The 15,460-nt window shown below is 34.2% G+C and overlaps 1 protein-coding gene across 1 annotated transcript; it reads right to left on the reverse strand.

The window, feature by feature from the left end:
- Positions 1–11,801: 11,801 nt before the first annotated feature.
- Positions 11,802–14,115, reverse strand: LOC115972296 (homeobox-leucine zipper protein HAT4). The gene is made up of 4 exons (XM_031092521.1): positions 13,719–14,115; positions 13,097–13,407; positions 12,666–12,745; positions 11,802–12,537 (listed from the first exon to the last, which is right to left on the reverse strand). Exons 1-4 carry the CDS (start codon positions 13,867–13,869, stop codon positions 12,198–12,200), a joined length of 882 nt encoding a protein of 293 aa, XP_030948381.1. The 5' UTR covers positions 13,870–14,115; the 3' UTR covers positions 11,802–12,197.
- Between the last annotated feature and the right edge of the window lie 1,345 nt (positions 14,116–15,460).

The raw sequence follows: 15,460 nt of genomic DNA on the forward strand, positions 1-15,460 counted from the left end.
CTGTCCAGGCGTCTTTTCTCATTAACATGGTTAGGACGTTGGCGAGTGCATTTAATGCGGAGGGGACGTATTTACCCTGAACCAGTTTCGCACCGCACCCCCACATGGGTCCCATTCTACTCTCATCTCCTTCACGGGGTTTTTTAGGGGCAGCCCTCAACGAGATGTTGCTCTTCCCTTTGAAGTCTGGGAGTGCCGAGAACAGGGTCATCCTTGGCTGTGTCCTCGGCATTTCGGCCTTTCCCCACTCGTCCTCGGCAAATACCCTCCTCGACACGGGCCTTGGGCCTTGGTAGAGCGTGGGCCGGATCATAAGTTCCCAGGCCCCACAATTTTTTTTCAAAACAATTTCAAAATTTACCGCACATCATGCAGGAATTCAGTTAATTAGTTTAATTACAGCTTTTGTAACTTCTTTAGTTTTCTAACCAAGTAATATTTTCATATTGGATTATTAAACCTTCCAAAACTATTTAGAACTTGGTAGTAGTTCTTATTATAGGTAGATTATTTAAAAATGATGTAAATCCATTGTATTTAGAATTATAAAAAAATTGCAGAACTGTTATCATTTGAAAGGAAGTTTTGCAAAAACACATTCAATGCAAATAATTTAATTTAGTATATTCTAGTCACATTCTCTTTTCTTTTTCATATTTCCTTCCATTTCAAAATCTCAAATTTTAAATTGTCCCAAAATTTTAATACGGTAAATTTAATCACTTAACCACGTAATTCAGAGACGGAACCAAGATTCATACCTAGGGGGGGGCCAAAGCTTAAAACCAAAAAAAAAAAAAATTATGAAAATAAAAACTAACATCTATTTCATATTCAACAAAATACTACATACAAAATAAGTATTTCTTAAACATTTTATATTATAAAACACATCAACAAAATATAACATACAAAATAAGTGTTTCTTATTTTGTGCGCGATTTTTGTTTAGTCCGTATTTATTTTTTTATTTTGTTTTTGTTGTTAAAGGGGCATGAATTTTATTTATTTATTTATTTTCTTGTAGGTCAATATTTAAATATTTTAGAGGAGGAGAGTCAAATATATATATATATATATATATATGGGAAATCTTAATTTTTGTATACTAGTTTTTTTTTTTTTGTGGGGGGGGGTGGGGGGTGGGGGTGCAATGGCCCCCCTCTGCGCCAGTGTAGATCCGTCCCTAACATAATTTAATTGGTGAGGCCCAACACATGGAAAAAAAAAAGTTTAATATGATAAATTTAATCATTTAACTACATAATCTAATAGGCTAAGCTACCATTTTAAATTACTGATCATCCAAAAGTTTAAAATATTGGGATATGCTAAATTTAATAAGTTAACCACGTATTTCTATCTTCTCTAAAAAAATATTTAAAAAATTAAAAAAAAAAACGAAAAACAAAAAACAAAAACAAAACAAAACAAAAACCACATACTTCTTAAGTCAAAACTATAAAGATAATATTCAACATTAACGATTTTTAAGAGTAATTAAAAATATCTGACTTCTATCTACTTCCGGTATGAAATCAAAAGAACAATCATCATTTTGAAAATAATTTAAGTTTGTATAGATGTATTCTAATGAACTAGTAGCTCAAAAGCTGCAGTTTTACCTTCTGTATTTTCCTCCCAAGTTGGATATATCAAATCAGTTTGCTTGTTGACAACAATATTTAATATTCTTCTACAGACAGTAGAACACCTCAGTGGTCTTTATGTTGCATGAACCTGATGAGCTTCAAAACTTGGAAGTTGCTTTTTGAGAGTCAAGTGTGAAAAAACTGAAGCAAAATTTGTTGTTTTGCAGCAATGATTTTAAAAGTTCTTCGGCAATGAATTTTAGAAAACCATATAAAACACTATTAGAATTGTGTATCAATTAGATTTTTTTTTTTTTTTTTTTTTTAAAGGTTAGGGTAAGAAGGGAGTTGTTTATTGAAACAAGTTGTTCAGCCCAAAATCTTCAAGTGAGAGCTATTTCTGTAAGGCTGAACTATAGACGTTTCCAGACCCAAAGTTGAGTTCAATTAGACCCGTGACAAAAAATTTCACAGCCCAGCCATAGTTGTTTTGTACATCATCACAAGTTTAAGTACTGTGATTCTTTATTTACAAAAGTCCCATTCAAACTTTCCTCAGCATGGTATTTTAATTGATATTGCCAAAAGGGTGATTTTCTTGGAGATAAGAATTTCTCAACCAACCTAGAACTGTAGAAATACAAAAAATATACAAAAATAACAGTAACACAAGCACCTATAAAAAAAATAAAAATAAAATAAAAAATTTAAAAGCTTCCCAAAAACTTGAAAAGAAAAGTGATTCTAGAGAGAAACTATGAGATTCCAATAAAATGGAAATTGTATTATAAACTGCGTATACATTACAAAGAGAGTTTAGCTATTTATAAAACTAAAATAAGTTAACAACCTCTAACAACTTTAGCATCAATACATGCTTAAATGATTAAATTTATCATATCCCAATAACTTAAGTTTTTAGGATAATCAGTAATTTATCATGTTATCAAGAGATTTTAAATTTGATCTCGATCTACTCCACTTTACCTCTTATTTAAAATCTCACGTGTTGAGTATCATCTATTAAAGTAGAGTTTGAACCCACACATAAAGGAAAACGTTAGAAACATGTGGTTAAATTTACCATATGTGAAACAGTACATAAGCGAACGCTTTAAGCAAAGTATATAGTTTTGATCTTAACGGTGTTATTTTACTCATGGACATCCAGTAATTCTAAATCTCACATCATGCTTTATAGCTAGCAGAAATCCCTCTCCATATTTGGTTTTTTCCCTTACATATTCTAGAATTTAGGTAAAGCCGTGTGTGACATATAATAGCTACCCAAGCAAGCTTGCTTACCATAGAGTATAGACTTCAATCTTTTCTAGTAAATTAGTAATTGACCAATTTAATTTAATATCCCAATCACCAACAACCCTATTTATCAAGATTCAACGCTTCGTATCATATTCTTTTCCTGAAACAAAGAGAGAATCTCTGCTTTCTTGTCTACCATAAAACGTACACAATATATCTCCAACACAATCTCAATTTTCAAGTCTGTCTCTAGCCTGAGTTTGTTCTTTATAACAAGATATAAAAGCATGTTTTGGAATTGCTTTAGAAAACCAACTTGTACAAATAAGCTTAAGGCGCTTTAGTCTTGATAGCTTCCCAGGTTTCTATAGTGGTCAAATTTAGATGGAACCCAACTCAAATAGTCTTACTGAGCTATGTACTTGAAATAGCACTGAATTACATTTGCCTCACCAGACGTTGCCTACCTTCCAATTCCACTAATAAAATTATTGGGAATTTCTTGAAGGATTCTGCATTATAAAATTCTACCTTAATCGTTTTAATGCAATTTGTACTTCATTAAGTAATTAATATAACATATAGAGATATCATTTAACCAAAAATCTTAAACTATGAATTTGAGTCTAGCTAGGTTATATTAATCACTCTCTCATTATTATTATTTCATGTGGAATTTTATTCACATGTGTATACCCAGCACCTGCATCAAAGAGAAATTCTCTAGACCCCTCAAGTTTTGATTGCAAATTCTCAATCTCATTTTTTATGTTTCATTTCCACCAACCACAGCCTTTCATGTAATCTTTTAACTTTTCTTATAAAATACTCAAGTTTAAAAAGGAAAAAAATAAAAATAAAACACATGGTATATCATAATTGGTAGAGTAAAAGGTAGACCCTCTTTATATAACATAAAACAACAGGTATGACACCAATATGACACGGTACGACACGGATACAATACAGGTACGACACCCTTAATAAAGTGTATGTGCATCCTAGGATTTCGGTGGTGCATGTCAAAGAGTTGAGGCAATTCTCTCCATACCTTTGTTAAATAATTGGGAAGAGATGTGATTTTTTTTTTTTTTTTTTTAATAATTCGATAGTTGGGAAAGATGATATTTGCATTTTGAATGTCTTTCTTAGAAACACCAAAATGTGCAATTGAGCAATATGGCTCTTGGGAGGGGAGGGGTGATTTGAACCCTAGTACTATTCTTATGAACTAGACCGATTAATCTCACTCAATTACAAGGCTTTTGACAAATATTTTCCCTTTATTGAACGTATGAAAAGAGTGAGTACTTGAAGCATTTTGGGTGGAGATTATTTCTCTATCATTGATCTACCATTATCCTCTAGTCTTCCATTCTATAAGCTCCCTGAGTAGTTTGCCTGTTCTGATGGACAATTATGAGTTTTTTGGCCTTTATGGGCTGGTTAGAGTTTTATACTTGGAAACAGAGTTGGGATGAGAAAAGAGTTAGTTTATGCCATAAAAGGGAAGGTTTAATATTGTTGCTGGACTTGGCAAACTTAAGGACAACCAATATTATCACCGCACACTCTTGATGCGATGGTCACTTCACAAGTATAGCCACTGCACACTCTTGATGCGATGATCACTTCACAAATATAAGTGCTTGTAGAGTGTAAGGAGTAAGGGTCGGAATTTAAACATTTAAGAAGGAGTCTTACACACATAAACACTTACATTATACTAAAGTAACATTTCTATCTTGTAAAAAAAATAAAAAGAATAAAAAATAGGAAAAAGAAGAAAAAAGGGGCGGGGGGGGGGGGGGGGTGGGGGGGAACCAACATTTAATGTCGATTGCAATGATGTGATAAACATAAAACAGCATTTATTGTTGAAAATAAAGCAGAGAGAGAAAGATTTTTGTGCATGGCCTTGAGCCTTGCGAGTGAGTTTTGTCCTTGTGTTGTAAAATAAGTATTCAAGTGAGCCTATATGATGAAGATGTGGGCAAAAGCCCAACCTCTGTAGCAAAGTCATTGGGCTCTTGGCTTGGATCTTGCTTTTTTTTTTCTTACCCAATTTTAATGTTGTGTTGATGTGACTCCAAATAATAAGCATTAATCAGTTCCAACTGTTCCTTTTAGCAATTTAGACAAAGACAAAGTTTAGTTATAAAATTGATTGTAACTTAAGTTTACAACCTTACTTAATAAAATAAATATTATTATATATTTTGAAAATCTAACCGTTGATTTTTACTAGCAATAAATGAAATTTAACCAAAAATATTAAGTAAAAATTTCATAAAGAAACAAGGAAATACTTCATTTAAAGTTATTGTTTTAGACCAAAAATAGTATTAACCCAATCCACCATATTATTAATTTTTTATATAGAAATAAAAAATAAAAAAAATATTTATAAAAAAAAAAAAAATTATTACCAAGCAATTAGAGAGGGATGAAACACTATTTGTTACAAAAAAAAAATTCACAACTTTCTCACAACTAATAAAGTGGCATGTTGTGATTAATAGATAAGAAAAGTGATAATAGAAGTAGAGTCGTATGAAAGTAATATTGTACTGCTCACCACCTGATACCTCGCTAGGTGTGAAATAATTGTTGTGAAAGAAATAAAATTCATATCCTTACTAGAAAAAAATAATAATAATAATAATTTATTGTGGGGGAGAAAAAAAGAGTAAACAGATACAGTTGCAAGTTTTAAAGCCTCTCAACAGGTAAAACAATTCAATCAATCCAAAAAAAAAAAAAAAATAGAAGGTAAGACAAAAAAAAAACATGTGTTGCCCAAAGTTAAAACAAAAGCGGTGCTTTCTTGTGTTATCAAGATCCCACATATGTAACCAAATTTGAAGATTATGAGGGTTTGGTGTGGGCTACTTGTAAGCTGATTCCATCTCTAAATGTATCATCGCCTAGTCCTTTGTCTTTGACATAGTGGTTGTTATTTGTGTTGTGGGGGCACTCGCAAATTGACCTATACCTATTGCAGGACCAGAGGATGATAAATGGAACATGACAAAGCTCAATGCAGCATCCAACAGTTTTTGATGTGATATTTTTACATGGAGGCACTTATATACTGTCGGCAACTTTTGGGTTTTTGATATAGTTGAAGCAAGTGTTATTTTTCGATGATACCAGTACCACTGCACTGGTTCATTTCATTCATACTTCTAAATAATAGAAAGTTGTTATAGCTAAAGAGCTTACTGAAAGTTGTTCCTTTTTCTATCGAGGCCTTTGGACTATTCTGGATGAAAGCCTAATTGCTATATTTCAAGGGTGATATTTTTGTAAGCAAGAACTCTTAAAGGAAAAGAATATGTCCCATACATCCAATATATATATATATGATTCATATCTTGTAATCGAGAACTTCTAAAGAAGTACAAGATAATTATTGCTAAAAAAGAGGGCAAGAACCTGGGTATCCATAATTTGAATGTTGGAAGCATTGAGCTACACTTTTAAGAGTGAATCATATAATCATTATTTTCACCTTTTTGGCTTTTTACCAAATTTTTAAGTTTTATAAGCTTGAAAACCAATTTATTGGTTTCTTTTTCTTTTGACTATTTACTACATAATTTGTTTTATTCACTTTTTAATCAAGTTATGGTGTGTGTCTTACAGTATGTAACTATGCACACAATATCACATATACTTGTTCTTAACTTAGTGGCTTCTAAGCAAAGTGAAGGGTTTTTTTTCATTATTATTTCGAGAATTTTGGTAGTATTCTACCCTTTTTTTTTGAGATATTTCTACTTGTTTAATTGAGAGCTTAAGCAGTCTCTTATTGCTTTATTATAATTTATATTCCTTTTGTCCCATTTTATTAAGATTGTTTAGAAAATTCAACTTTTTAAGGGACATTATTTAATATATTATCTTTTACATAAAAATGTACAAATTTTCAAAACTAGCCTCTTTTACTAGAGATGACACAAATCGTCCCCCCACCTTGCCATGACATGACCAGTCCAACCCTATCAATGTTCCTACTACTACCTTACTTAATAAAGATGGCAAAATAACTCAATTTTATAATCCTGACCTATAATGATCCCCCCTTGAAGAGAGGATGGAGCACCTATGATCTACCTGACCTCGTCTCATTGTCATCTCTATCTTTTACATAAGTAGTCCCTTATTCGATTCTTTGAGGTTTTTAAAACCATAAATTTTAAACTTTCATAAAAAAGAGGTATTGGCTTTATAAATTAATGAAATGGTATATTAGGAAATTTATTCACCGACTTTTCAAAGAGAACTTCATTTTGAGACCTCCCAAGATAGAATAAATGACTAACAATTTGAGTTGGGGACGTAATATATATTCTGCATTTTAGCCCCACACACACAAAAACAAACAAACAAACAAATAGCCGCAAGTAAATTTTTCCCAAAAACAAATTAAAGAAATCAATGGTCATATATCTTTCTGATTTTTATACACCTCGTCACCTCAGCTAGGAAGTGGGAAAGGTCGTGGTACTGGTATGAAACAAATTAAGAGAAATAATTGATTACTGATGGTGAAGCTGCACATCAGAGATAGGGGTGTCAATTCGAGTTAGCGTGTCGAGTTCGTGTCATGTCAAGGTAGGGGTATTCGACTAAATGGCTCAACCCTAACCCGACCCATTTAATAATCGTGTCATGATTCTTCAATCCTAACCCGACCTGTTAATAAGGCGGGTTGACCTGACCCAACCCATTTGACATGCTTAATAAACGAGTCGTGTTGAGTTGACACGAATATAACATAACCCATTTCAACCTGCATAATATTAAATATAACATCCATCTAGAAATAATTTTTTTTACATCCCAAAAAACAGTGCATACATTTCAAGTCTTCAACTCACATTCAAAATAATATAGTTCAACAAAAATATAATATTCATCTAGAAAGTAAGTTTTTTACACTCTAAAAGAAGTGCATACACTTCAACCCAAATTCAAATTAACTAAGTTTAACGAAAAAAAAAAATAACATAGTTAAAAAATATATATATAATATCCTTGGAACTCGTCAAATGCTAAGTATCAATTTTTAAAGAATTTGAGTAAACAATAGACTAATCCTGACTATGACCACGATTATCATCCATAGATTCTTTATTGATGTTCAAATTCATGACATCTTCCACAAGCTCATCCAATTTTATTTGTGCAAGTTCTATGCCAAGAAAAAAAAAAAAAAAGTATTAGTAGTTCTAGGGTCTGTAAAGTTTCAATTTCCAATTATATCTCTTGTAAATTTTTGTAATTACTCACTTTTCTTTTTAAATTTAAAATATATGTTGGATATAAAAGGTATTTGACAAATCTAAAATAAAATAAATATTTATTTGTTAAACGAGTTAAACGAGTTGTGTTAAATGGGTCATTTCGGGTTGACACAAATAAACTGACGTGTCAAACGTGTCTATTGCGGGTTATGCGGGTTGACCCACTTATGACACGTTTCTTATCGTGTCGCTTTCGAGTCGACCCGTTTATAACCCAAACGCATTAAGGTCCAACCCTAACCCGAAAAAACCTGTGTCGGGTTCATGTTGTGTTCGCAGGTTGGGTCGAACATTGACACCCCTAATCAGAGATATTGAATCAACCCAGATAATTAAAAAGTTTGGTTCGAAAGGAAATCTAATCCCAATATATAAGTTTGGCCAGTACATGAGGCATAGCCAAGTAAGTTAGTAGTTACAGATTTTGATCAACTACTTTCTTATATTTAAGCTACTCCAAAGAAGGAAATTACTTGATTGGGAAGCAACAACCTTGAACTACAAGAATTCTTGGTGGGTTGGACAAGAAAATTAGAGAAAGATTCCTAATAAAACACCTAACTAGAGCTCTCATTTAGCCGTATGTAAAAGGGCTCTATATCATGCAAAAAATATGCTCATGCAAAAAATATGCTCATATTTTACCCCAAAAAGAAAAGAAAAAATGATTCACTAAAATTCTTTTGAGTTTACAAAGAAAGTAGAAACACCCTCTCGGATTTAAGCATCAAAGGGCCCAATGTCAATACAACACTGTTTCCTTCTAGTTATCTCTAACTTGATGGAAAAAAGTTTCCCAGTGCAAATGACCTCCTCCTAAGTACCAGTTATCAGACTCAAATGATAGGGTAATACCATCTTTTGTACAAGTAATTTTGGTTGACCGGACCTCACAAAGTCACAATGTCTTTGCCCCCAAACTAGTGAGAAAAACCCAATCAGCTTGCGGAGTCAGTATTCCATTTAAGTTGGCTAGATTGAAATGCAGGCTTATGATATGCTCAACGCCCGTGTTCTCCAAAAGAAGCCAATAAAAATCTAGCACTGCTTGCCTTTCATTATTATTAGGAACAGAAGAAGGGGGAAAAAATTTCCTGCACAAAATTTACCTAGTTATTTGGAGGGTACGGAGATGCTCCAAAAGAATATGAACTAATGGCATCAATTATTGTAGGAAAGCAATGGCATTTCTTAATCCAAAAGAACAAGCAAGCATCAACTCAAACGGTATAGGGATTAACCGGCATAGGGAATAACCAGGCCTGCGCAGAAGTCAGTGTACTCCAAGTAAAGGATATCAAAAGCTGGGCAAGCTCACATCAAATAGCATCCTAATGACAACTATGGATTGCATGTACAATCCTATGTTGATTGGTTCAATTTCCTTAGTAGACAGAGCACGTGCACTGCTCTATTCATCACAATTAATAAGTTTTAGATTAACATTATGCAAAATTACAGATACTGCAGTGAAAACAACCAATATCATGATTAATTTGTGAACACAACATGAAACCTTTACGCAGGGGCTGTGACTAAAGGTGCAAAGCGGGACATCAGCCTACCTAAGGACACCTTTGGGCCCATGGCAAGGCCCATCTTTCCAAACCCATCAAGGTTGGACCTATAAAATATCTTGACCCAAAGTGAGTGTTGACCCGAGCTCTGGCAAAGAATTAGTGTCCTCACTACAGATGTTCAACAACTCGGGCTATTTTGTAACGTTGTTTGAACAATAGTTTTCGTTATTTGAATAACACGACACGTATATTTACAATACTTTTTCACCCACACATATTTCCATAAGACTTAAACAAGGTTATTAAAACAACATTACCAAATAGGCCTTCAACCTTTCTCAATTGTCAACCTTGAAGATTCTTAACAATTAACCTATTATGGGATGACATAGTCACATAACTACACTCTCAAGGGCATCTCCCCGATATGGGTCAATCGATATAGTCTTTGTCAAAAGGAGACCATGTCAAATGCCATTAACTCTCACTCAAATCAACATTTATTACCCTCCACCAATCATCAATTGCATTTAATGCGATTGAACATGCACCCTATGCTTGCAATTTCAAAAGCTTTATCCTAGCATCCATTCCCTTAGTCGATCCAAGAAAAGATAATTCTAGTACCACAACTTATGCCACAAGTTGTGCCACCAGCATTGTTCTCCAAGAAAACAATAACGTAATAGGACAAAAAAACCAGATTTTTGGAAACAGTTCTCATCAAATCCAACCCTCATTTGCCTTATAAATTCAACCATCACTCTACTAACCAAATTGTCATTTTTAACTAATTTTACTCTATTACTATACACTCAAATCCTCTGTATTAACTTAGCCATCAGAGCATCCTTGGTTATAATAAAGACATTCCCCCACCCCTAACAAAAGATTGATTTGTTCAATGAAGTCACCCATGCTTGATCTAATTTGAAATCCTTATATGGTTCTATCTTTTCTCAAATAATCCACTTACAAACTACTAACAAAGAGAGCACGAATATTGCTTCTCATGTTGAAATAAGTCCCCACTATCCCCCCTAGATATAGTTTGAGAACTCATGATCTTCGCCAAATATTGATGGAAAAATCGTTGGAAAAAGGGAAGGAATGATATCAGTCGGATTAGCTCCAACGGGTTGAGATAAACCAAAAGGTCCAAAACCGAGACTTGAACCAACTTGGTCAGATTTTCATCTCACGAAACCACCGCCAACCGCCATATTGATCAGGTCAAATGGCTTCAGGTCGGACAATTTCATGGGGTCCGGTTAGAAGTTGACAGCCCTATGCATTTCAAAGACAAATACTTTGGCAAATCTATGGTTCACTCCTAGCATATTTCGGTCAAATTCGGCATGAAAAAAAATATAAAAAATAAAAACAATTCTTGACTTAAACTTTCTTTAGCCCTCACAAAGCTTATTTTCCATTTGAGACTACAAGGAAAAGCGTAATGACCAAGTTTTTAAGAAATGCACGAAATCCAGTATGGTTCTCATTTGGTGAGTTTCAATTAAATCAAGTATGCTTTTAAAGGAAGGCTGACAGAAAAATATCAGAACTCATTTTACTCATGACTTTGGAGTTTGGATGTTAAAAACTGGCCTTTGATTTTTATTCTCTCTTTTTTCCCAAAAGTATTTCTTAAAAAAAAAAAAAAAAAAAAAAATTCCCAAAAAATAAACTATGGCGGCATAGCCACAATCCAAGCTACAATAGTCATCAAAAGTGGAACGTCTAACATAATCCACTATCAATTGCTTTCCAAAAGAAAGTTTCAAAAGTATGGAAAAACGCGTGACTGGCGTGAGGATGGGGATTCAAATGCTTATTCAGAAAAAGTAATATCAAGCAAACAAAATAAGGAGCAATTCTTTGTCAAACAATAAGACTCAATTTACTTTGAAAATCTCCTTGAACAAGGACTTTGGCCACAATTGAGAGAAATAAAAACCTTCATCTGACCCCAACTTTCAACAACCAATCCCACATGCTTCTTTTCTGTCTACAAATATGAACCCAACATGTTTAAAAAGTTAAATGAAGGACATAATAAAGTAAGATTCCTCTGTCATTATAAGTAATAATCATTTGTGGTTTTCCATTAGAGATTAGAACAAAAAGTCACAAACTTCCTTGACTTTTTAAAGTTAAACAATTAATTACTAATTAGAAATGCACTTTACAGACATAGTCTTCCTTCCTTACCCTCCTAAATAAATTAATAAAAACTAAACTAGGTCACCCCAACCCCACAGAGAAGAAGGTGGGTCCAATAATACAAAACATGAAGACCCACCAAATCACGTTCTACCAACCATATCTTAGACCCGAACGTTGAACCTAAAAATTGGTATGCTGTTAAAAACTGAATATATTTGCATCTTTTCTCCGTACACATTATAACAACCTTTGATATTAGCTAAGAATAAGAATAAGATTACATTACAATACACCTAGTTTAAGGACCAAAATGTTTTTTTTTCATGTTGATCTTTGTAGCTAATCTACGATCGTGGATGGAGCACTGCATCGAACGGTCGATGTGGGATGGAAGATGGAGTTGGGGCCCAAGGGTTAATTGGGATCGGACGCTGGTGAGTTGGGCCCATCTGGTGGGACCTTGCATCAACGGTTGATGATGAAGAAGGTGGGACCCCGACACGCTCACATGAGGGGCACATGGTTAGGGTCGTAGGTGGGGTCATTTGCATGTAGAACTGCGGGGAAAGTTTCAGTGCTCTCAGCTCCTGAACTTCCTTCTGCAACCGCCTATTCTCGTCCGTCAGATTCTCACAACACCTCTTTAGAAATTCGCAGTCAACCTCGGTTTGCTTCAGCTTGGTCCTGTAAATTATATTTCAAAGTCCACGTAAATAAAGCTACTCCAAATGGGTATAACAGTAATTCTAAGTATATTAACTTCATAATACCAAAAATACCCTAATAATTAAAATACGAAGTAAATTTCTCACCTTGCCCTTCTGTTCTGAAACCAGACCTCTACTTGCCTAGGTCGGAGGCCTAGCTGCTTAGCCAACGCTAACTTTTGCTTCTGCAACCATAAGAAAAACCACCTATGTATCAATAAAAGTGCCAGACTACACCTACATGACAAAGAATTCTGTTTGTTTGCCGAGAAAATATTAGAAAGCATCGACTTTTTCTCGCTTGTTTTGGACCTCAAATGTTTTTCTTTTTTTCTTGAAAATATTGGTAGAAGACTGTTAGACTGAAGACCCTCCATCAAGTCTGTGTAACGTACAAATTCGCTTGGGAATCAAAAACGAGAAAGGCCAAAATTTATTTGCTTTACTTTACTTCTTTTTTTTCTTTTTTTTTTAATCTCAGCAACCAGACAAACTTGATAATGATTCAACTGAGTTTTGGTGCATAGTATACTTACTGGGTTGAGGGTGTTGTGCTCTTTGAAGCTCTCTTCAAGAACAGCGGACTGGTCCTTGGAGAGCCTTAGCTTCTTTCTCGAGGTTTCACCGTCCTCTTCATCACTGATACCTCGAGAGCAAGCTCTCTCAATGTCGAGCTCTTCACAGTGAGCTTCTCTCTCGCTTCGCTTCCCACTCACGCTAGATAGGGTGCTGTTTGGAGATGACACGCCTGCTTCTTCTTCGCAATCAGCCGTGGATGGAAGCCGGTTCACGTCGATGCCTCGTAGGAAAGATCGAGTCTCGGCTCGGCATGTTTCAGAGTTTCGATCTGCATGTGGGATTCTGAGTTAGAATCAATGAAAAAGATTGAATTTTGATGGACAGATCTAAAGAATAGGACCCCATCACTTGTGAAAAGGTTGTAGATTTGAGAAACTCTGAGTGTGAATAAGAGAAAAGTTGATTGTTAAAGAAATTAAAGACAAAAGAGCAAAGGAAAAAAAAAAGTATTATTTTTATCTAAGTTCCTTGAAAGTTGAAAGAAAAAGGCAAAAATGGCTTCCTTGAAACGGGTATTATGAGCTAAGCCCAGATCTAAGAATGAAAGCCATGCAAATTATACAAAGTCCATTAACGCACCTGATGAAGGAAAGGTCTCGTTCCAAGAGAGCTTTGGATTGAACCCAGAAGATGGGACCAGGGAAGGCATGAGATTCAGGTGTAGAGAGTGGTGGTTCTGAGCTGAGGTCAAGCTCAGACTCAGACCCAGATCTTCCTTCTCAACCATCATACTTTTCTCTTTGCAATAAAAACCAAGGAAAAGTTCCTTTGAAGAACTTTGTGTATTCAAAGGACTACTAGGGTTAAAGTTTTAAGCTTCTGGTCTTTGGAGAGAGAGAGAGAGAGAGAGAGAGAGAATTTGGCGAGTGATAGGTATAGTTTGGAGGGGACTAATGGAGGTATGGTGGGGGTTATATAGAAAGAAGAGAAACTGGTAGGAGTGGTGTATAAGTTCAATCATGACTTGGTGTCAGGAGGCCAATTATCTCAATCATAGCTTTTGCCCCCAAAATAATACCTAACTCTGCTAGTTTGTCTTCTCTACATTTACTACCACAAGTTACATCCTTAACCATGGTAAACAAACGGAGGGCGTTTTTCTTTAACTCCTCTGTACCATTCACATATTTTGCTTGGTAAGCTGAGCAGCTTAACCATTTTGCTGACTATTGACCAGGCCAAAAGAAAACAAAACACAGTAAATTATGACTTGCGACTTATGAGTTTTGAGTTATGACTACTTTACTTTTTCTGTAAGTATGGATATGATAATTGAATGAGTGATGAAGAAGGCATTTTTCAAAATAACAAATCATAATAATTGCATCTTAACTGATTAAAGGAAAGCTAGTTGGACTTTGGTTCCACGAATTTAATGCATAAAAAAAAAAGCTCAATTATATACGGTTTGGTAATTAATTTTATTCCGTATTGTCATTTGTCAACAAGAGTGCCTTCAACATGTTCAGAGGAAACTACTCACATAGGAGAATATCATCGTGGACATCTTCTGTACTTTCTGAAGGTTATACTATGTTTGGCTTTTTTGAATATTTTATTTTTATTTTTGAACTTATTAATTTGTATAAACAATAAATAAAAAATTGTATTCAAAGATAAAACATAGGTTATCTGTATCAATTGGTTCAAAGGAGAAAACCATTTACAATTAGTAATTTCTCCCTTTATTTTAATTAGTAGTTTCTCTTTTTTCTTTTTCTTTTTTCAAATAAGGAGGTTACTTTACACCCAAAAGAAAAACTATGCATTTTTGCTTACACTTCCTAAGTGAAGTGGGAAAAAGAGAAATGTGGAAGAAAATCTATTAAAACTCTCCAAATAACGTAGGTATTTGCCATAATCAATTTGTTCCTAACATAATTATTGCGTATTCTTCATTCTTCAAAGAATATATACGTAATAATTACCTCATTGTATCACATACCAAATACGTAAAAAATGAGGGAGTTTGAGAAAGTATCCATTATTAAATGAGCCAGTATTTTCTCTACCCACCTACTTCAAATTAATGCAACTAGTTTGCAGCGAGCACTGTAGCACTACCGCACTAGTATAATTTGTCCTGAATTAAAGATTCACAATAAAAGAAAATCTGATGCGTATCATAAGCATTAAAATCATGAACCACCCAACACAACTTATTAACACTATCCACCATTAACTATGTGGCACCAAATCAACGGCTGAGATCAACTCTAAAACTAATGGGGCCTCGTTATCCTGTGCTTCACTTGGTGATGATAATTAAAAGGACTAAACCAAGGTGAGCCAATGAACAGTGTGGACAACCATCAAATCAA

The sequence above is a fragment of the Quercus lobata genome, chromosome 12 (genome assembly GCF_001633185.2).
Source record: "Quercus lobata isolate SW786 chromosome 12, ValleyOak3.0 Primary Assembly, whole genome shotgun sequence".
Lineage (NCBI taxonomy): Eukaryota > Viridiplantae > Streptophyta > Magnoliopsida > Fagales > Fagaceae > Quercus > Quercus lobata.

Excerpts from the sequence above, each read along its gene's own strand:
- LOC115972296 (XM_031092521.1), bottom strand. The coding sequence starts at position 13,869 with ATGATGGTTGAGAAGGAAGATCTGGGTCTGAGTCTGAGCTTGACCTCA. Across the intron at positions 13,408-13,718 it reads CGAGACCTTTCCTTCATCAG|ATCGAAACTCTGAAACATGC; the intron begins GTGCGTTAATGG and ends TCCCACATGCAG. Across the intron at positions 12,538-12,665 it reads TTTCAGAACAGAAGGGCAAG|GACCAAGCTGAAGCAAACCG; the intron begins GTGAGAAATTTA and ends TATAATTTACAG.